Source organism: Aphis gossypii, unplaced genomic scaffold (assembly GCF_020184175.1).
Source record: "Aphis gossypii isolate Hap1 unplaced genomic scaffold, ASM2018417v2 Contig00284, whole genome shotgun sequence".
NCBI classification, from domain to species: Eukaryota; Metazoa; Arthropoda; class Insecta; order Hemiptera; family Aphididae; genus Aphis; species Aphis gossypii.
The window spans coordinates 97,884-122,540 of record NW_026083054.1 but is presented as its reverse complement, the minus strand read 5'-3'; the positions used below and the strand labels follow the sequence as shown (position 1 = coordinate 122,540).

The 24,657-nt window shown below is 28.5% G+C and overlaps 2 protein-coding genes, 1 long non-coding RNA gene and 1 pseudogene across 3 annotated transcripts; 2 read left to right on the top strand and 2 right to left on the bottom strand.

Annotated features, from left to right (window-relative positions):
* Positions 1-7,579: 7,579 nt before the first annotated feature.
* LOC126553635 (uncharacterized) lies at positions 7,580-10,491 on the top strand (annotated as a pseudogene).
* A 156-nt stretch (positions 10,492-10,647) lies between these two features.
* Positions 10,648-12,129, top strand: LOC126553640 (uncharacterized). The gene is made up of 3 exons (XR_007606566.1): positions 10,648-10,944; positions 11,830-11,959; positions 12,042-12,129. It is a non-coding gene; the product is annotated as an uncharacterized LOC126553640 (long non-coding RNA).
* Positions 12,130-16,083: 3,954 nt separating this feature from the next.
* Positions 16,084-17,229, bottom strand: LOC126553634 (zinc finger BED domain-containing protein 4-like). Its single transcript, XM_050208777.1, has one exon. The coding sequence runs from the start codon at positions 17,227-17,229 to the stop codon at positions 16,084-16,086; it is 1,146 nt and encodes a 381-aa protein (XP_050064734.1).
* A 5,410-nt stretch (positions 17,230-22,639) lies between these two features.
* LOC126553633 (uncharacterized) lies at positions 22,640-24,424 on the bottom strand. Its single transcript, XM_050208776.1, has 3 exons — positions 24,373-24,424; positions 23,302-24,276; positions 22,640-22,644 (listed from the first exon to the last, which is right to left on the bottom strand). The coding sequence occupies exons 1-3, from the start codon at positions 24,422-24,424 to the stop codon at positions 22,640-22,642; spliced, it is 1,032 nt and encodes a 343-aa protein (XP_050064733.1).
* Positions 24,425-24,657: the final 233 nt, after the last annotated feature.

Here is a 24,657-nt window from a genome sequence, read left to right as displayed (position 1 = left end):
CTTTCCAGTTTCCGTACCTAATAATTATCAATATAATTTATTGGTATTGGTGAGATACTGAACGTTGAACATTATATATTTATAATTTATATTGGGAATCCGGAATATGAAACATAAATAGATGTCAACAATATAATTATTATTATAAATATTTTGCTGTTGCAGGCTTGTAACCCATGCACTTTAATATAGTTATCGTATACCGTGGTAATTGAGCTATAAGGTAGCAAATCAGTATATTATCATATTTTATCAATCGTTGACTTGTTATATGTCTATTAAATGATCTGAATGTCATAACAATACACATAATATTATATTATTAATTTATTTATTAGGTATAAAAATTCTAGGGCTGAAGTCCTCTAACTTTAAGGTTTTGTTACGCCTATACCCACCTCAAAATTAAGTATGGCGCTTGCCATACTTGACCACAGTCTTCGGCGCCACTGCTATTCAGTGTCGGTAAAACTGACCATAAACAATGGTTAAATTTTAAGTTTAAAACATACACTAAAACGCAGTTCACACACCGTGTTTGAACCGTTTAAAATGCACTGTTTAAAAAAACCGACACTGAACAATATAAATGCTACTCGGGGAGTACTTACATTTCTGTTAGCGTGTAGATGCTTGAAAAAAATATACTGGCTTCTAGTTGTAGTGAACCGGTCTTGGTGAAGATGGCTCAGCACGATTTAACGACGAAGTCCACTTTGTCCTATGTGTAGGAAGTTTGAATTAAAAGTTATTTATTCACTGAGACAATGTATATAATAAAAGCAAGCCCGATGTATTGTTAAGTATAGAACAATGTCACCGGTCTATGCGTGAGTGAGGCTTAACTATGTCTAATTCTTAATACTACCACAACCCATTTTATATTAAACTATTTGGGTGTAGTCCCCCAAAATACGTGTAATGTAAAGTACGTGTCATGGTAAACAGGAAATTCGACTATACGTTTCTATTTCATGTTTACTATAACCAATTATTTAAATACATATTTTTAATCTTTAAAATATATATAAACGATTATTAAAACCATGTTCGTAATCCAATTATTTAATATATTAATATTCATTATTCTAAATCTAACCAACTAATATCAGCTCAGGGCAACAGGAATGATGTAATGTAATATGCCGGATTACTACATAGTGTTTTTACTGAACTAGCTGTATGTCTAATTCTTAATACTACCACAACCGCTTTTATATTAAACTATTTGAGCATAGTCTCCAAAGTATACGTACGTGTCATGGTAAACAGGAAATTCGACTATAAGTTTCTATTTCATGTTTACTATGACCAATTATTTAATTTTAATCTTACCTTGCTAAATTTACGTACCTTGCTAAATTTTATATAACCTTTCAAATCTGACATTGAAATGTAGAAGTCAATTACATTCTTTTAGATACAAATCGCACTTGTTATTACATTCTATTTTTTCCAATTGAAAAGACGTACCTTTCAAATTTTATTCTAGTTAGTGTTTTAGCTGAACTGATTATTTTAGACTTAAGAGGAGGAGTAGAAGTGGTTACATATATAAGAGACTCATCGATACAGTATATTCAATATACTTCAACAGATTTTACAATCTAGACTTTTTTTTAATAAAATTAATTTAATTTTGAAAAAATGTCCTGCTACTCATTTAAAAGCGATGACGAGGAGTCGGTTGTACTGTCCGAAGTAAGTAAAAAAAAAACATTTTTTTTTTTTTTTTTTTATCACAATATATATATATAGGTAATTATTTTAATTAAAAGACATTTTTTTTTTTTTTTAAAAATTTTAAATATTTTATGAAAAATTGATTTTGTAAACCGTCATCAGCTTATCGTCTATTTTAATTATAGGATAATATTGCAACAACATCTCAAAAAAAAGGTACATCGAAAAGGTTAGCTTTAAAACCGGAGAAGAAACCGGTATTGAAAAAGACGAAAAAGGTGAGTTATATAAATTTATGACATACTACGAAAAAGTAAAAAAATATAATTTAATTATTATTTCATAGAGCACTGCTATTTGTTATACAGCAAAAATATTAGATTTAATAACAGATCCAACTATACCAACCGATGCAGAGAACACCTTGAATATAAAAAAGGATGATTGTTCATTAACGGTTAAGACACCTGTAGACAATACGGCTGTAGATTACTGGACTATAGCACATTATAAATGTGCTAAAATTGCTAATGTTGCTCTGCAAGATAGGTAATAATAATAATAATATATATATATATATTTAACTAAAGTGAAATATTTATAATAAAATTTAATTTAACCTAACCTAACTTTTTTAGATGGAAGCATGCTGAATGCTCACTCAAAATATCTTTAACAGGACAGCATCCAGATGATTTAACTACAGCCAAAGAAATGGTGACGCTCATTCAATCTGTTTTCGACAAATTGATGCGACATCCCGTCAAGAAGCTTCTCAGACACAGACCAAAAAAAATAAACTTATAAAATGTATGTAATAGGATATGGTGTTGGATTAATTTTATTTGATAAAAAAATTTTTTTTATATTTATATTTATTTTTTTATTATTTAGATAAAAAAAAAAAAATAATAATAATTCATTTATAGGTTAAAATAAAAATAAAAATAAAATAAAAATAAAAATATTGAAAGTTAGTATATAAGTGGTATTAATTTCACATTTTTTTTTTTTAACAAGAACGATAAATTAAAATAAATTAAGAAACTTTTTTTTATATTACATCACTAAATCTTGTAGTATCGTGTTCGACAATGAATTAAAATGAAATTGTAATAACTCGTACATAAATGAACAATCTTCACTTTGTATATTGCTGTAGCTGAAATCATAATTTTGAATATATTGATTTGTAAATTCGTTTCGTTGACAAGATGATGGTAACCCATTTACGTCAGACTTAATTAACGTATAAGCTGTATCAAACGTTTTTTGGTATGATTCCAATTTTTTCTGTTTTTCAACAATATACAAGTCAATACAATGTTTTAATTGTTTCAAACGATGAAGATCAATATGAGATAATGTTATATAATTATCATTAGAATATAAAACTATAGTTGATTGGTTTACATTAACAGAGTAGAAAAAATTATCAGCTATCTTAACACGTTTACAACGAGTATGCAAATTTAGGTAATACCTAATTCGATAGAACCTGAAACATTTTTTAAAAATCATTAACATATTAAATTTAAATTAGACGCGTTATCCCACTAGGCTATACGTTCACGAGGTATTAAATAAGTTATTAACACATTTAAGTTTATTAAATTCAGATTTTTTTTTATTGAAATATAAAAAGTTAAAAAAAAAAAAATATTTATTAAATGAACTAAACAACAGTATCATATGACCTAGATCCACAATCACAATCACAAATATCGATAATCTTACCATATTTTTTTACTACATTTTCAACAAACTGATTTCCTTTTGATAATAATACAAAAACACATTTCGGATTCCATCTTGAGTGTTCAATCCATGGATTATCTTCTTTTTCCCAACGATGCAATATAAGACCGCAGCAAAAACATTCAACAATATCTTTTTTCCCTGAATATATAAAACCGCTTTCAGCTAATGAGTATTTATCTTGAGATGAAGTCAACGGAAATAAATTGAATGTTTTCAATCTTGATATAAATGTAGTGAATTCTGGATATGTAGGATATGCATTGTTTCGTACTAACGAAACAAGTGAACAAAAACTGTTGTTAATTTGATGAAAATTCATTTTTTATAAAAAAAAAAATAAAAAAAACTTAAATGAATTAAACTTGATTAAAACTAACAGAACCTGATTGAACGATGGTTGAATATTAACTGAACTGTCTGAACTGGAATGAATTAAATAAAACGACTTTTATCTATAATTTATTAAAAAAATTAAATTACAGTGTAACCTGAATGTTTAATTTACAAGGGAAATAAATAGTGTTGAATTGTGTATACACTGCTTAAACTTTATGTGTAACAGGGGAAAAAATAATTGGTTAAAGGCGGAAACTATACCTTAAATTTTAAAAATCTCCGCAGTCAAAAGTGCGCAGAACATACAAATGTATACTACTGATTTGTGATAAATGGAAAGGAGAGAAGGATGGCATGGACAAAAATTGCACATGAATGTGTGAAAAAATATAATGAGACTGAGCACATAGTAACAGGATTTGCACCAGAGTATTTGTTGAACGGTACTGATGTCACAATCTTGCCAAAGGAGTTAAAGCAGGAACACCCAGAATACTGTTGGATACAAGACAGGAAAAGAGCATTAAAAAACACAATAATATCACACAATTACAACAAGAAATTGTTTGACAAAAATAGAAAACATTTTGAATTTGACATTGGGGATAAAGTGTTTGTGGAAAATGGCAATAGATTAAATAGAAAGAAACTTGATGAGTTGAAAATTGGACCATATGAAATTACAGAAAAATTGTCAAATTAAATTTATAGAGTAAACACTGGTCACAAAAAATCAGAATCAAATCTGTACCATATGACTAAACTGATTCCAGCACCTGCAGTGGAGGAAAACGAATATGGAGACGAAAGGACTGACGATGATCAAGCAAGTATAATGTTTAATGAAAATTTGTTTGAAAATTTTCTTCCCCTAGTGGGGGAGATGTAAAGGAAATGTACTCTTTGTTTATTAATTGTTACCCAATAAGATTAGGCTGTCTGCTGTTATCAACCACACTGTGTCTAATGATTACAGCTGGTTGATATCAGTCAAGATGAGTTAACATAAAACTTATATTGTAATATTAAACTTAATATAAAACTTTACAATTGTCAATTAATTCATTTTATAGTATAAGTATAAGAAAGATTATTAAGACCTTTAAGTATAAACCTTAAATTGTTGTTTATCTACTTACAGGTAAGATTTGTATATATTAAGATAAATTATCATGTCATTCATATTAATAAAATAAAACATCTAATTACAGATACACACAAGTTGTTTTTACTAAAAAGGAAGGAAATAAAAACACTTATATGTATTTAACTAAAAAGTAAAGTATTTAGTTGTACAATTAGGATCGTTCTATTTATAGTCATTAGTGGTATACTGGTACATGACTGATTGATAATACATCTAAAAAGTACAAAAAAAAAAATAGTTCTGAAGAACCACTGACGTAGATATTTAAAGTTACATTTAAATAGGCAATAATTGGTAGATTTTTTTGAAATATCAATATTAACTATTTGGGTTATATAAGGTAAGCATATTATGTGATTATATATTATGTGAATTTTTAATTTTTTTGGGCATATTGTAAAGTTCCTAGGGTCATTAAAATCCTAACCCTAGCCCCTAATAATAACAAATATGTAATATTTTATAAAAAAAATGACTTAATTTACATTAATGTTAGTACTTCTAGTTTCTAACTACTTATAGCTCATTATAAAACATTGCCCTCATAAACTATTTATTTTTTAGTGTCATTATTTTGTTGAAGAAATAAAATTTAATAAAATTTAAAATAATAATATTTAGTAACTTATTTAGTAAGTAGTTATTCATTTATAAAATATATATCTTACATCTCGCATTCAGATAGATAACTTGAGTGTAATTTGGAACTAGTAATGACTTATTACTTAACAACTAATTTACCTATGAACACCTAACCTAACAGTATAAACAATTGTTTTAAGAAGAGTGGAAAATATATAGGGTTTAAGTCATTAAGAAGATTTTAAAATTATTTAAAAATAATTATAGCAAATTAAATTGTATGCATTAGATATATTTATCACATGTATTCAATCAATTTAAACAATATTTGTTGTAAATTAGTAAATTAAATATATTAAAACATCACAATATAACATTATTATACATAGGTACTGAAATATTACAACAACTTCATATGTTTAATACAAAATTTTTCAAATACAATATTAACGAACGATATGCCGATAAACAAAAAAAAAATATTAAATTATTCATTTGACAGTTACAAAACTACACGAGAATAAAACAATATGATGTACTTAATTATAGATTTATTATACATTTATATTGAACTTAACATTTACATACAAATAAGAAACATATTCACGTTGTTAAGATACAAAATATTATATTCTTTGATATACAATACACATAAATCTGTACCCACTACATTCATGCATTCTAGTATTTATCATCAATATATTGTCAAATAACACAATTGTAACTGTAAACAAAGTATTGGGAAGTATTAATCTCTAGCTGGTTACCAATAGCAGTATAACACCAACATACATAGGTATGATATTATTGACACTGAAGTCCAGTGTTCACAATAGCACATCACCATTTACTCTAAAAATTAGAGATTAGAGAATAGTTCAGACTGTATCCCAAGTTACAATAAACATTTAATGAAAGGTATTTTAATATAAGTACTAAGTAGCATTAACTGTACATGTGGTTTAAGTTATTAAGATGCCATTATATTCTCACATCTCAATACGTTTTTAAATATTTTTTTTATTAAATTTACATAGTATTGCCAGAACGTAATTTGAATGTTAATTTTATACGGGTCTTCTTAAATCAGAATTATCAATGTTCTTGATAACAAATATCATTTTGGTACATCCATAACATGTTTGTATTATAATTATGCATGAAAAATGCTATTTATAGATTTTCAATTTTTAAAAAAAACCTAAATAACCTAAAATTAAAAAAAAAAAAATCATTATTGCACATTTTATTTGAGTTGATCATCAATATAATATACTGATCTTTGTTTCACTTAATAATTTTAAATTGTGCTTTTTACTTTTTTATTGGTTTTTAATGTTAAAATAATTTGTCACAAAGAATATCAGTATATTTAAAAATATTTAAGTTCTTTCTACCTAGTTTCTATTTAAGTGTTGAATAGTTTTTTTACATTGATTTTATTAACATTGATTTAATAAATTTTGAAAATGAATCATGAGGGATTTCATTACAAATGTACCAAGACTACTAAAGATGGTAAACGGTAAGATATAAAATAAATGGTTTCTTCTACTTAGGTACTTAATTGTATGTAATTATTAATAACATTATAATTTTCAGTTATTACTTATGCGCCACTCCAAATACTTATTGTAAAGGTACAGCAATAAAACTAGCAGATGGTACAATCATACCTAAAAAAGCTCATACCCATAATGCTAATGACAACAATTTTAGTTCTAATGAGACAAAAAAAATGTTTAGAAACATTTTGTTGGACAGAGCTAAATTAGAAACTGATCCATTAAAATTAATTTATGACGAGGAATCCGTAAGGTAAAATGTTTAATAATTAAAATCCATACTTTTAACACGATTCGATAGATTCGATTTATCATTATAAATTAATTAAATACAATGATAAAACTTTATAGAAATCCACATGCAGCTATGCTGTACTCTTGGCCAACTGCCGTATCTTTGATGCGCAAACGTTAAGAGAATTGGGAGAATATTTAGACCTGAATATGAACAGGTTAGGTCTAAATATTTAAATTAAATTAAATTAAATTGATACTTACTGTTCTGTTTGGTGAATATGGTCAATAGATATCAGTGTAATCATCAACCATTTTACCAAGAATGGATTGTAGATGGTAATGGCAATTTTAGTGTCATATTCGCTTGTCAACAATTAATTGATTCAGTTGTCAATCAAGGTGCAACAGAATTACATGCAGATGGGACATTCAAAGTAGTGCCATCTATGCCACATTGACGTCAGCTGTTTATTATCCACTTAATTCTGCAAAACCATGTGAGAACAATCAGTTTTTATTCTTAATATTATATTGATATACTAATTTAATTGATCTTGGTTGTTTTACTTTAGTCCATCCCAATTTGTTTTATATTGATGGAAACTAAAACTGAGGTTGCATACCGAAAAGTGCTTGGGCAATTTAAAACAAAATTCCCAAATATAAGGCCCACATCAGTAATGATAGACTTTGAAACTGGACTTCATAACGCGTTTCAACAGACCTATCCTGAAGCAACAATATTGTCCTGCTGGTTCCATTTTGTGCAGGTTTGAAATAACTAAAATTAATTAACTCATATTTTTAAATATGTTACATAGGTACTGTTTACTTCTGTACCATAATATATTTAAAAATAATAATTTAGTTAATTCAAGATTTATAAAAACTTGTTGGGCAACTAAGTCAAACACAAATTTTAGGAACATACAATATATTTGGCTTTTTATAGGCCCTCTATATTCCTAATAATTTTAGTTAATAAAGGAACTTAAATACAATACTTTTAGATAATTAAATTTACTTTCTTTAATAGTATTATACGGATAACGTAGGAAGAATTTGGGTAGAACTAATGAATCATCTGAATATATTAAAAAATAATAACCGTAGACCTCTTCATCAGCTTGAAATTAAACCTGAAAAGCATATAATTTAGTGCATTAAGTAAAAAAAATAAAGTTTTTACTTCTCCCCATGATTGAGTTAGGTTTCATTTCAATTCACATATTAATTAAAAACTGTACAAAACATTTTAGAGCTTACAGAGGAAAATAAAAAAATTGGGCTACACAGCATATGTAAAAAATAATATTCAAGCAAAAATGTGCTTAAAAATGATGGCAGCCTTAGCCCTATTACCACATCAATAAATAGAGAGAGGCTATCAAGAAGTAAAAAATATGCCTAAGCCAACCATGTGCAGATGCCTAGATTTTTTACTTACTTTTCAAGGTAAAATATAAAAATAATTAAAAATATTGTACCTGTTGTTCAAATATAAAATATTGAAATTAAAATAGCTTTTGGATCACAAGAAAGGGTCCCGAATGTTTTTCGGTTTACGACCAACCACGCCGTACAAACAATAGTATTGAGAGTTTCCATTCATCCTTGAAACAAACGTTTCAAGTGATGCATCCAAACTTATGGAAAATTCTAGGTGAGTCATTAAAAACAGTTTTTATTATACCTAATATCATATTTAATTAACTAGTTTAAAATAATAAAAACTAGCCCCTCTGAAAATGTCAATAAACGAAATGATTTATTTTTAATATTTAAAAACATTTAAGTACTTATTAAAATTTAATGTAATCTTCAAATTTTTAACAATTTTTATTTATATTTTAAAGTACTAAACATTCAAAAGTAGTTTATTTAATGTGATACTTAATAATATAAATAACTTTTATAATTTACTATAATACTACAAGATAAAAAATTATTATTTGAATAATTGAATTTCTATACATAACATTTTTTGAATCTATTAAATATAATAATATTATACAACACAATGTCCATTTAAGTTAATACATACAATATTTATAAATAGAATATTTAAAATGTTTAAGTTAAAATAATTTCACTAATACTTTATAAATATTACTATTCACTTATATGCTGACTAAGTATTATAATACTTATTTATTGCAAATACTATTTTTCTTTATTGTAGTTTAAGAACAGTAGGTATAGGTTAAGTTTTTAATTAAAAAGGACTCAGGGCCGGTCTTAGGGGTGGACCAAGTAATGTGCAAACAGTTCGGTCTCCATGTTGCGATGCCACAAAAAAAAAAAAAAAAAGGGGGTGGGTGGAGCTGGGCGATCGCCCAGGGCACCTTCAGAGTTCAGGTATTAATTGGTCTGTGAATTTCCGAATTTCACTTCATAAAAAACATAAGCATATACATTGTTATTAGTAAGCAAAAAAAGCAAAAAAATGGTCAGGTGGTACGTACAAATTTGGGAAATTTGAGAACCGCTACACAAGAAGGGGCATTAATTTTCCTTGCCCAGGGCGCATAGTTCCTTAAGACCGACCATGAAAAAGGTTATCATAATAATTATTTAAAAATAACTTATTGGCTATAGAACACCTAAACAATATTGTGTTGAAACAACATATTGTTGTTCAGCAATTGGCTGGATGATTGCAAACAACCAGAGGAATTAAAACCAAATTCATATTGAATTCTATAAGAATCTAAAATTCCTCTGCTTTATTAGCCACTGGAGCAATTTCAGTGCAAGAATTTTTAATATAGTGCTCTCATACTACCGATGGATATTTGGAAAGAGAGCTAAATTGGAGAGATGAAATTCAAAGTATGTGTACAAGACCTTTTAATAATTCTTAGGGCAGCAAAAAGTTTTACCTACAACTCTATTATAGAATACTTATTATTTAACAAAGTCTATCAATATTATATACTTACTTTTCTTTATAATAATAATAATTTATTAATTTGTATAACAATAAATATATAAATTATTATAATAATACTAGGTTCCGATGAAGAGCAGGAACTAGGGAATATGCCTTTACATGTCCCATTGCAGGCTGCTAAGGTCAATGTCCCTCTCATAGATGACATAGTAGATCCACCACCCCTTGTTGTTGCAGAAGCTGGTTGTATTGTCAACATTGTTGAAGATAATACCTATGGAATATAAGTATAAAACATATTTTTTTATCTAATTATCACATACATCTTTTATTATTATAATTATATGATACTAATTACAATATTATTACATACCTATCTACTTTTAATGATTCTTGAATTAAAATGCAATTATTATTTATTATAATGTATAATTTCTAGATGAAGACGACCCAGATTTTATTATCCCAGAGGACGCAGAAATGAATATATGGCAGGACTTTCATAATGATTCCAACGATGAAGTAGAAATTCCATTTGTGCAAGTACCGGAAAATCTTTTAGAACTTTACCCACAAGGACAAGATGAAGAGAATATTTGTGTGGTCTGCAGAGTGGCCCCAAGGTCGCATGCACTTGTTCCTTGTGGGCATAGAGTTCTATGTGTTGATTGTTTGTCGCAATTGCAAACACAAAAGTGTCCAATATGTAACCTTGAATATGACTTTGCTATACGCATTTGGTAACAAAAATATTCACTTAAAAACTAATTTTAATTTTAAATATACGTTAAATTATAATAATTGTAAACTAATAGGTAACTACATCAAAAAAAAATCCAAACAAATGTGTCTTTTAAATTACATGTCCTAGACTTGTAATTTCTTTGTAAACTTCAAAGAAATTGCAATTATAAAAGTTCCTAAAAAATTAATTAAATTGTTTTCAATTATTTGTGTTATATGTAGGGTAAATATACGAATCAGAACCTTCATTCCTAGCGAGTTACAAAATTCTAGGTATAAGATAACTGTGGTTCATTTAAACCAATATTTACATAATATGCACACAAATATGAGCTGATATTACACTTAAATCAAGATTAAAAAATATTTAAATACTAAAGTTGATAATGTCTTGCGAGTGTTTTAATTAATCACTAGATATCTACTTCCTTAAAAATAAAAGCATACCATACCTATGTAATACACTTGATCTACCTACTCTACAGTACCTATGTTACAATGTGTTAATCATTTATATGTAACTGTTCACTATTAGAATTATATATTTTTATAATGTCAATTATTAATACCTGAATGCATGATTATATGGTTTACAACTATGTTAGTAATTATCTTGAACTATAATAACCCGGCAAAGATTAGTAATATTAAAACTTTATTTTAATTTAAATTTTTTTCTAAAAGTTAATTTATTGTTAGTACTACCATTAATTTTAAAATAGTCTACTTTAAAATCAATTGTACTACTTATAAAATATCTTATAAATTATAATAATATACTGAATAGTTAAAATGTTAAATGTAGATTGATATCCATGTGGGTAGTTGATCGAAGATATCTTCAAATTTCTTGTTAGTACTTACTTATTAAATATTTACAGCTATTATTCGGTCAGTCATATGTTCACGTCCACAGTCATGTTCCCGTAACTGAGTATCTCGCAATACTGTCTTAATACAGAATTTTAAATACTATACAAGCTCAAAGGTATAGAAATACTATACATAGAAGTATGGTTTTATGTGAAATGATGATTAATAGCTTAAGTGAAGATGGTTTCATCATAGAATCCTTATTGTGGTTTTATTGCAGATTGTCAAATTATACACAATTTGGCCAAGATTGTTTCATTTTCAAATACATCACAGGATTTAAATAACCTATGGAAGTATACATTTTTTAATATATTCTCAATGTAAAGTAAAATGAGTACCTGTGTGCCTACATTTTGAATAATATTTTATACTAATAAGAATTTTATTAGTAAATATTATAAATAGAACATGGGTAATATATAGTTAATATAAATTAATAATATATTCCATCACCTTTAAAAGGTACTTAAGTATTTATTGTATCATGGATGAAGTTGAATTTTAATGAATTAAAAAACATGAAGTTTGGTAAGTATATTAGAGAAAAATCACCCATTAAAAAATAATATTTTTGAGTTTAAGTATATTGATTTGTTTGATTCAATTACAGTCTAAAAACAATTAAATATCTATTTAAAATTTAAAAAATTATTTTTCAAAGTTGATATAAAGAGGTCCGTTATAGGTGAAAACCTATGTGGTAAACTTGTGTGATTCAGAGACAAATTAATATTATTATGCTGATATTCTCATCAATAATTTTCATTTGTCTATGCTTTTTAGCCCAACATAAAATATAGTAGTTTTTGGGTAGGATAGTTGAGTAGAGTAATAGTTATATATTATAATTTATATTATTACCCATATAGGTACCAAAAATCTTAAGCACTTAAAAAATAAACTAAGTAATTATACGTACCTCAATACAATTATTGTATTAAATAATTTGTTAGTTCGGTGTCTTCTATATTGTAACTGTTGTTTTATACAGATAACTGCTAATATTAATATTTTAGTTAGTTTACAAGGTTTTTCTTGGATTTGTATAAGTAAATGCGTATCACAAATAATTTTAACAGTTTTTATTCTGACTGCCTACTATATGTATAATATGTTATTTGAATTTAAAACAAAGTTTCATATTTATATTAAACGTATCTACTGTCCAGAATTTTAAGTTTTAAAATCACAAACATCGATGCACAATAATATGACTTACGTAAAATAGGAAACTGAAAAGTTTAAGCACCAAACAAAATTTAGTTGGATGCTAGTGTGTAACTGACCAAAGCCAAGTCCAGGTACAAACTGTAGCGGGTATGGCTGTCTAACGCGTCTATGAAAGTACGAATGTATGAATATCCGTATGGGACAAACCATAGACTTAGTATAAATAAATAATGTTTGATATTTCATATTTTTAAAGGTACATTCGGACATAAAACATGGGTAATACCCATAGAGTAAAGAATATCTATGTAAGGTATTACAGGTAATACCTGTATTATTTTTAAAATCGATAATAATGCTATGTCTTTTTGCATTTCCCGCCCAGTGCGTACGTTACTTTTTTCATCAAATTTAATTTTGGTACTAAGAAAAAAGTTTTTAAATGTGTTCAATAATACATATTAACCTTTTTTTCAACTTTGAGCTTTTGAACTTTCATGACGCCAATTGGCGTCGTTAGCGCCACTGAATTTTTTTTTCAACAGTGCGCATGGACGCCAATTGGCGTCTTAGTTATTTTCGTTGATTTTTTTTTAGAAATTCAAGGAAGTATATATATATAATTAAATAAACAATATACAAGTATTACAAAACCATTAATAAAATTGATTTTTATTATCTGAAAATTAAAAATTAAAAAAAAAAAAATTATTGTGTGTGAAACGATATAAAAAAATATGAATAGTATTAATTATTATTAATTACTTATACAGGTATGTAAAAATTTAAAATTTAAAAAAAAATGCAATTTATTCTGTATGAAATTTTTGAAAACATGTTGTAATACACAAACTTGGTTTTGTAGGGCAAACGTCGCAGTAGTATGTACTATCTTTTCTAATACCGTTTTTGTAGCACAGCTGACATCTTTTTCGCAAATTTCTCCCATTTCCACCCATTCCATGCGTAGATGGTATATGTTTTTCGATGCTCAACGATTTCGAAGGTTTTTCCGGCTTAGGTAATATTTTACTTAGAACAATTATGCGAAAATCATATAAACTTAATGTTGTACCGATATTATATTGATTATACAAATTATACGAGTTCAAGAGTAGCATTTGTATAATATGTATGCCTAGCTTTTTGTACCACCTGATCGTTTTTCTTGTAAAAGGGTAATAACTATTCATCTGGTCCTGTCTGTCGATACCACTCATAAACTTGTTGTATTGTTTAATAGGTAATGGTTTAAGAGTTTCTCTACCCTTACGATTAGTCGTTGGCACCATATCATTTTCAAACTCAGATGAGATGTACGTCACCTCCCTTTTGTCTTTCCACTTTCCTATCATAACATTGTTTGAATATTTTGAAACTGTTTCTCCAACTTTGAGTTTAGCAGTTACTACGTCCTTTGGAGTATTTAGTCTATTCGCCCTCAATGTGCCGGTACAATAGGTATTTTTTCGAGCAATTTTTGAGCCAAATCATAACTATTATAAAAATTGTCCATGAAAATTGAGTGACCTGTGTTTAATTTTTTCGTCCATCAGGTGTAAACAACATTTGCCGCATGCCCTTTTCCACCCAAATCATCAGAAGCCCAGTATATACTGCAAATTTAATTATAATACCATTAAGCTCAGTAAGCATGTATAATTTTATACCGTACTTATGACGTTTATTCTGAATAAACTGCCTGAATAAAAGACGTCCTCGCCATAGTACCATTGATTCGTCTAATGAGAGCTTTTTACCGGGGTAATACACATTATTCATTTTGTTATTGAAGTAATCAATCAAAGGTCTTTATTTAAAAAGTCTATCAGAATCATTTGAATCTACAGAGTTATCAGAAAAATGTAGATTTCGCATAATAAGTAAATAACGATCCCTACCCATATAGTTTGAAAAACAAGTGAAATTAAAAAGATGATGTTTTTTCCAATAGTCATTTATTCGGTTTAATTGTATTGTTCCCATATGGATAGTGAGACCTATAAATGTCAACATTTCTTCAGGAGTAACTGGTTTCCAAAGTGATATACGACTTCTTGGGTTCGCAGCAAGTCTAAGAAATTCATACTCGGCATATTTGTTAGTTTCGTTCACCAATAAATTCAAAAATGTGTCGTCCAAAAGAAATCTAAAAAAATCATACGGATTTCCTTCTCCTGGTATAGGTACAAGAAGTTGTTTTTGTTTAGTAAATGGAAATTGTTGAAAATTTGGATTATCTTGCCAAACAATTTGAGGGGGTCGAGTAACATAATTAGAAACATCATCGAAACTATTAGGCACTTCAACTTCATCTTCGCTTTCAGATGAGTTTTCGTCACATAAAATCCCTACACTACATTCGCTACCAGAATCGTCAAAATCAAAAAGATTGTCTTCTTCGTCGGAGTCTAAAAGCAGCTGAATTTCACGTTCATTGGGGAATTTACCAACACACGCCCTTTTAGGTCGTGACGGACCAGCCTGATCTCTATCCATTAGCCAACGATATAATTTTTAATATCGATATCGTTTAGTTTTTCTCGATATCGTATCGCGATATATTGATATTTTCGATATATCGATGTACAATACTAAAATATTTACATTTTATATTATTATTTATTATTATACTTTTAACTTTTATAGGTAATATTAAATGAATTCATAATTACAGATTTTTATTGTTTGTTTTATTAATTACTTATTTACTTACTAAAATTACAGAATAAAAAATAAAAATATCAAATAATTATTAAAATATAATAAGTAATAACTATTACTATTAAACTAAATTTAATTAATGAATATATTTTAAATATAAATAATAAATATTAAATAGTAAACACTAGTTAATTACTAAAGGTACGGCCCCACTGAACGCGATTTGCGATTTTGCGTTTTGCGATATATCGTAATAATGTTGTTTATTTATTTTCTCCAATTTCATAATTTTTTTCAATTTCATCTAGTTCTTTTCCTAAAACATAAATGAAGTTATGATATTTATTGAGTGGTATTTTAAAATCTTTTAAATAAATAATTTTATAATTTTATAAACAGTAATATATTATTATTATTATTTTAGGCTATTGTCTTACCATTAAGCTTTCTGCCATTTCTTCAGATTTGAAAAATGAGTTTAAAAATAGAAGTTGATTGACTCTATCCGGTGATAGCCTGTTTCTTTTTTGTGAAATGACCTGTCCAGCTTCACTAAATAAGCGTTCACAGGGAACACTAGTTGCAACAACACTTAGGTACTTCTTGGCTAACAATGACACAATTGGATAGACAATTTCATTTTCTTTCCACCAGATAAGAGGATTTTGATCGTAAGGAATTTTCGTTTTTAAATTTTTGTACGCCTCAAGTTGATCGATTGGAGAATTTGGAATAATTGGATTTAACGTTTTATCATCTTCTTCATCGTCATCATCACTGTCAACCATTAAGGATCGAAATTTTTTTGGAGGAGGAGAGTCTTCTTCTTCAGATTCCATTTCCGATTCTGAGGGTATATAAAATTCATTTTCTTTTTCGACGTGCTCGGGTACCATTTTCTTCAGTTCAATTTCTAATTCTTTCCAGACTATTTGTTTTTGTTCAGTAGACAGAAATTTCAAATTTCGATACCTGGGATCTAATGCCGATGCTTTAGACTCAACTAAACCCATCAATTCTTTTCTTTTTTTGAGGTCATTTGATATGAGTGTTTTGACTTCTGTTATGAAGTTTGAATCTGAGGTATGAACTTGTACATTATTTAATAAGCTTTTGATTAATCTATGTACTATTGATGCAGTAGTATAGTTTTCTCCGCCTAGTGTTTCAGTAACAACTTTAAAGGGTTCTAAAACGTCTATTAAATCTTTCATATTTTTAAAATCACCAGAAGCTACGAACCATTTGTTAATTTTTTTGTTTTTAGAAATTACCGAATTAACGGAATTTTTGTGTTTAAGGATACTTTGTATCATATCAAATGTTGAGTTCCACCGTGTTACACAATCTTGAACAAGTTTACTTTTTTTTTCACCGAATTTTTCCTGTTCGTCTTCAAGTTCTTTTTGAGCAGTTGAACTCCGGTTAAAATAGCCAACAATTTTTCTTAATTTATTCATTAATTCATTTACTTCATTATGTCGGAGACCTGCATTGACTGATAGCTGAATTGAATGAGCAGCGCATCTAACCAAATTTGATTGACCCATGTCATTAATAGCTCGTACCATATTTGCCGCATTGTCGCATACAAAAGCACAAACTTTATTCTCATATTCCAGTGTTTAAGAATATATTTTAAATTGTTTACGATATTTACTGATGTGTGTGATTCAGGAACTTCCACCGTTTCTAGTACTCGAGTACGTAAACACCAATCTTGTAAATAGTGACATGTCACGCCTAGATAACTATGATTTGATGCTGAGGTCCAAAAGTCTAAGGTTAAAGAAACATGCGGAATATTTTCCAGAAAGGTTCTGAAATTATTCCTTTCGTTTCGGGCAGTCGTATCAACCAATCTCGTAATGGTTTGTTTACTTGGAACAACATACTCAGGGACAGCTATTTGCATGAATTCAAGAAAACCAGTTCCATGTACAATACTAATGGTCTCAAATCTTTCACAACAAATTTACTAATCCTTTTGTTAATTCCTTACTACGTTTACTTTTGAATGATAATTTTGAATTGTTGTCTTTGAAATACGAAACATAGTTTTTGATTTTGAAGAACTTGGATTTACATTTACATTAGTACATACTTGTAAATGTGAATTTAAATTGGTCGTATTGCCACTATATCCAACAGAAATTTTACAATTTTTACAACTACTTGTTTTTTATTTAAAAATAATTCCGTTTACATCAGCTCGAAAACCAAAATGTTGCCAAATTTTACTTCTAGCTCCAGCCAGTGGGATTATTTAAAGTTTTCGTTCATTTTATAAAATTTACGTTTTTCGTCTACGATACAATATAAACGCGCAATGCACAAATACGAACGAATAATCGGAACTAAATTGAATTGTAGGAATTATCTACCGACTGGCACCAAATACAGATAAAAATAAATAGTAAATTACTATTAGTAATGCTCTAACAGTTAAGATAAATATTTATGATACCACTTGGAATCTAATAGCTAATAGCTATTAGATAATAAAAATCATAAATCAGATTAATAATAATAATTTGATTTTAACAATATCGCTTTATATCGATAATATTTAATTCGATATCGATATCGAAAAACCCAAAAATAAGTCACGATATCGATATCGTATCGAAATATCGATATCGTTGGCCAACACTACTATCCATGATAATTAACAATATAATACCTACCAAAGAAAAATATCAATTTCAAACTTTGTATTTGTCATATCGTATAGCGAAATATAAGAAATAACTTACCAGAGTAGCAGCTAACGTCCACCACTGACGATAAATAAATCGAAAATAATAATATTTATACACTGTCAATAAAGTCTAGTTTTATTATAATATCGTCTATCAATAATAAGATTATTTGTAATTGTGTCGGGATATGCATAAAAAAATAAACAGATAAAGATATGTCCAATAATATCGATTAAACTAAAAAACAATAGTATTCTAAAAATAACAAAGAAACTACTCCTATATGGTCATACATCCAAACGGCGTACGAATACATATTTTAAAACATGCGTTTAATCACGCTAAATAATAAAAAAACCACATTAAGCAACGCGTAACGAGTAATAAACCATTTACTTTTAATATATTGTGGATATTGTGGACGCCATTTGACGTCAAATGCGTTGCTGATTGATACTCATGACGCCAATTGGCGTCAGTACGCTATCAACGTGTTAACTAGGTACTTAGTGGAACTAGTGGAAGGTCCACAACCCATTAAAATTTAACTCTTAACTAATAACCCGTTCAGTACTACAGTGGTGTACTTAGACCTGAACATTGAGGGGGATTTGATTTTTTTAAATTAACATATTGATTATTGGATGACGTGACACCTGTTGCGTGCCAGTATCAGATTTGAATCCAAATGGTTAATTTGAATGAAAGTTAAACTTAATAACGTAATATGTTTTATTGCATATAACAAATACATGTAACATAAATAAGTGGCTGAGTGACGTGAAAGTGCTCAGTTGTTGATAGCTTTGGTACATCTGCCGTTGCTGGTCTTCGGGCTCCCTTATATATTGTGGTGCGTCTCTTGTTTACGTCGTGTGGTCGCCTTCTGGGTAAAACCAGGTGTCCTTGTTGTTGTTGTTGCAAATTCGGACACGAATTTGAGAATGTGCAATAACATCTCAAAGGCATCATTGGTGCACTGTAATTATTGGTGCGCTTACTATCCTTACTATGGTCATAGTAGCATCCGCATTACCCTTGACACGAGGCATGGTCATACTAACTTAGCCGTGATATCTCGTAGATATCTTATAGATATCTCATAGCCCATAACACACCTGAATATAACAAAACATATTCATTTTAATAGTTGACTAATTTTTATTCGTGATATTATTTTTAGTTGACATCTCATATTATAAAATGGGTATTTAAGTCTCAAATAACCTTGCTTACTACTTAGCCATATACGTATAAAAAAATGTTAAATAATATAATAAAAATAATAATATGTATTACATAGTAATAATTCATGTAATAATAACTTCAATGTATTTTTTTTTTAACATTAATTTTCTAATTTTAGTTATTCTCCGAAAAAGTATCAACTGCCTTATCACTTTTGATTGGTATACTCTATGAAAACTTAAATAAGCAAAACATTTAGTTGATTTTAAATTTTTTAATATAAATACACAATAATTCGTTTTGTACACATATAATTAAATGATTTAAATTATTAGAATAATATTATAGGTATTAACTAATAAAGTTTAAAACAGTGGCGTATATAAGAGGGGGTTAGGGGTTCAAACCCTCGCTGAAATGTATGGTTGGTATGGGCATTGGTTTTGATTGTTATACTATTACATAATATAATATTATCATAAATTTATTTTAACCCCCTCCGAAATTAATTGCTATATACGCCACTGGTTATAATAGCATTAATTTATGAATAGATAATTTAACCCACCTACTTGTAGTTTCGTTTGTCACCAAGTTTAATAATGGTTCAATGGTAGATAAAATAACATGTACTGCATTAGTAATACATGAAAACGACGATAACAATTATAGAATACACTAGGACTATGTTTAATCGTATAAATTAAAATACGTAAAGACGACAATAGAAGATTGTCATATTAATTAGTAAAATTACACCGTTTATATCTACAATATCTTTGTGGAAATACTCATATTTCCGTAGGTATCTAAATAAGAATATAATATAAGCTGTACTATTTATAAATATAAATATTTATATTTATAAATTATATCAGAATTCCATGGAACAATATTACAAATGTTGGAGACTTTGTTATATCTATATACTTAAGTACAATACGATTAATTACAAGTAGGTACTTACCACAAATTTTAGTTTTCTCATAATAATTTAATTCATCCAAAAATGTCAGGAGAGTTTTTACCCCCCTTTTCCCGCACGATAGTACGCCACTGAATCCATATAATGTACGCAGCGAGATAACGACCACGGATGAATGGATAAATGTACAATCCGTTAGGTAAATGTTAATTATGTAAAATAATTTAGGTATACCTAAATAGCAAAATATAATATACTTATTTATTTGACTATAATTTTGTCCAGGTGGTATCTTATTCTGTGTACTTGAGTGTGTGATAACAAAAGTTTCAACTCCTGTGGTTATAAAAGTTCAAAAAAGCAAAAGAAAAATACTCTCGGTTCTCAAAGCCCGATTTTGAAAACATAATATAATTCCATAGTCTCTTTTCTAGATTTTGTAAGAAAGGGATTTTCGAATTATTGATTATTTTATAAGTATAAAACCAAATGAATTTTCTTTGTTTTCCAAAATGCACTTTCACTCTTTTGATGCTAAAAAAAAAAAAAAATTAAAACTCATTTCCTACAAAACCTAAGCAAGAAGCAAAGTATTTAAAATATTCTTTAAAAATAAAATTCGATTCCTGGAAGTATCTATTTTTTATTTCGCTTATTGGTCTAAATGAACGAAAACGACCAGATTTCATCAGCTTTACTAAAGCTGCTTTAGTAATACAATTTACAATACTATTGCAAATAATAGTACATAAGACAACTAATTTTTTTAATCTGATACGTCCCATCGAAGTTAAAAATATGCCTCTAAATTAACTAAGTAAGCACAATAAAGTTAAAGGATAAAACCAAATATTTAGTCATGACTAGGGGAACAAGTGATATCTCGGACCTAGTAGTAGAAAATTATACCTTCCAACAAGTGGAAAACTTCAAATATCTTGGGGCAAACATAAATCAATACAATAACATGCATAATGAAATTAAAATTAGGATATCAGCCGCTAATAAGGGTTATTACGCTTTGAAAAATTGTTCAAGTCAAAGTTCCTCTCTAGACGATCAAAGGAACGCCTGTACTTAAGTTTCCTACGGCCAGTTCTAAGATTTGCATGTGAAACATGGTCGACTACTAAAGGAGATGAGGAAAAAATGGCTTGCTTCGAAAGAAGAGTTCTTAGATGGATTTATGGACCTATACTAGAAAATGAAGTGTACAGAAGAAGAACCAATAAGGAAGTACAACAAATTTATCAAAAACCTGATATCAACGCGTACTTTATGAGCAAACGAATTAAGTGGGCAGGCCATGTATGGAGGTCAAATGGTATCCTAAAGAAAGCTCTGGAAAAAAAAATCAATGGAAAAAGACCTAGGGGTCGCCCCAGACAGCGCTGGATAGACAGGGTCAAGGAGGATATTGACAAGTGCGCCCAGGGATTGACTTTAGAGGATAGTGTTGACAGAGATAGTTGGAGAAAAGTAGCAGAGGCAGCGAAAGTCCTTCAAGGACAGTAAAAGCTGAAGAAGAAGAAGAAGCACAATAAAGGTGTAAACAATGGAACCAACTATTGTTAAATCATTCACAACTGAACGATATTTTCATCAATAAAACGATTGAAAACTAATTTTAGGTATTATTTATTAGATCTAAAGTGATCTAAAATAAAAATTAAACCAGGAACTCGTTCTGCTGTATAGTAAGTTTTAAGTGGACCTCGTCATTGAATAAGTGAAAGACGTGTTGAAATCGATTAATATTCATTAAAAAATCGAACATTTCAGATGATTTAGCTTGAAAATAAGCGAAATATTTTGAAAAGAAAATTATACATACAGAAAATACAAATTCAAATATTTGGTCAATGTTTTATGTTTCTAAATAATAATTATTTTTATTAGTGTAACGATTGTTACATATTTATTTATAAACATAATAATATGCAACTGTAGGTACATATAATATATTATATAGTATACATACATATATGCATATAGATTTTAGGTGTATATATGTATGTGTATCGTAAACCAAAACATGTAAAATATATTATGATGAATGTACATTATGCCCCTCCTGTACTGTCTTCAAGCTATTTGTATTGACAATTTTTAAATGAAATTTTCGAATTTTCTAAGTATTTTTCATTGAAATGTCGATAAACAAATCTAGGCTTTACAAAAAAATATTAAAATACATGTACAAGGTTTCTAATAAGTATTGTACTTATCAAATTAAAAAAAATCAAAAATCGCGCGTTAATCACAATTATTTTTTATAACCGTGCGTTTAAAGTTAAAATTTTTACGAAATCTGTCAAATCGTCAGAATGTGAAAGTAATTTTGTAGTTAAAAATTGAAAAAAATGATTATGGTTTTTAAACCTAAGATAAAATAACTCAATAAAATGTTTTCCATAAGTTTTCGTTCAAATAACAAAAACATAAACTATAGAGTCACCATAAAAAAACATTTTATGAGCTTCTGAAATTTAAATTATTACGAAATCGAGTAAAATAACGATATATTAACAAACGATTTTAGGCATTTGTTATTATTAAAAAAAGTTTAAGCAGAAAAAACCTGAAACATCTACAAAATTATTAAATTAGTATTTTCTTTACAGACTTTTATTTTCAAAATATTTCGCTTGTTTCCTTGTAAAATATGTAATTGTTTGTGATAGGTGTGTTGGTGATTTGTGATAATCGATGTGATAGTCTGTTCATAATTTCTAGTGGTTCAATAGTGATATCCCTATAAATGTTGAGAAGTGTAAGACCATTTAGACGCTCTTGTCCTATTGTATTTCTTAAATAAGTTTTTATACACTTCAATGTTGAAAACGAACGTTCGGCAGTTGATGTTGAAACTGGAAGAGTTGCCAAAATTTTCAGAAGTTTGTGAATGAGAGGAAAAAAGTGTTTATTGCATTTCTCAAATGTTTCAATGGCAGTCAACTCTTCGTTGTTCTCCTTCCATTTAATGCACCACAGCCGGTATTCAGATAATACATTTTCGATATTTTCATTAGGCAAATACATCTCTTGCATTTCTTTTAGGTTATTTAATGCTCTATTTTCATCTTTTATAAATGCAGGTAATAATAGACGGAGACTTCCAATTCTCTCATGGTGCTGAGAAAATCGTGCTGCTAGTTCACTTTGCATATGGTCAAGAAAAGGATAAAAAATATTCCTTTTATAATATATTTCAGCCGTATCTGCTGGAATATTGTTTCGCCCTGTTTGCCTAGCTGTAACTCTAGGAGCTTGTATTGATTCTGTACCCATGAGTGTTTTAGCGTCTATTATAATTTTTAAATATTCCTCATCGTTCTGAATCTCCTCGAACGTCTTTCTTATAGAATTCACATATTTGCATGTTTCAATTAAATCAATATTGATCGTCTGAAGAACTTTATTAAGATTCGATGTGTAGCTAAAAACTTTTCGCATAATAAGTAGTGATATGACAAATTGTGAACTCTCTATGGCAAGTCGTAGCTGATATGCTTGTGATGCATAATCCCTACTACTATTTTGCAGTACTTGTAGTGTTTCAAAAACTATGGAATACATTTCTGCAAATCTTTCTATTGCTAGGTGTTTTTCACTCCAGCGAGTTTCACAAAGAGATATGAGATTAGAATGAGAGGCTCCAATTGACTCAGCAGCTTCTTTAAGTAACCCATCACGTAGCGCGGATTGTCTGAAGAAATTAATTACACTTTTAACAGTACCAATACAATTTCGGATCATGCTGACTTCACATGAGTGTGCCAATACCAAATTTAGTGTATGAGCTGCACAATGAACAAACTGTGCCTTAGTATATTTATCTGAAATTATCGTTCGCACTCATTTTAATCGACCGCTCATTACTGCAGCACCGTCATAACCTTGGCCGACAAGCATCTCAAGATCTAAACCATAAGCCATGAGACGCTGCATGATCGTGGAAGCAAGGGCTTGAGCTGTCACATCTTTTACATGTACAAATTATAAGAAATCTTCCCTAATTACTTTTTTCTCAGCAGAATCGTCTAGGTATCGAACACATAAAGATAGTTGCTCATGCCTAGATACATCTTGAGTTTCATCGGCAAGAACTGTAAAGAAACCGGCATTTTTTATTCGTTTAATAAGTTTTTCCTGAATAACATTTCCGCATAGCTCAATTAGTT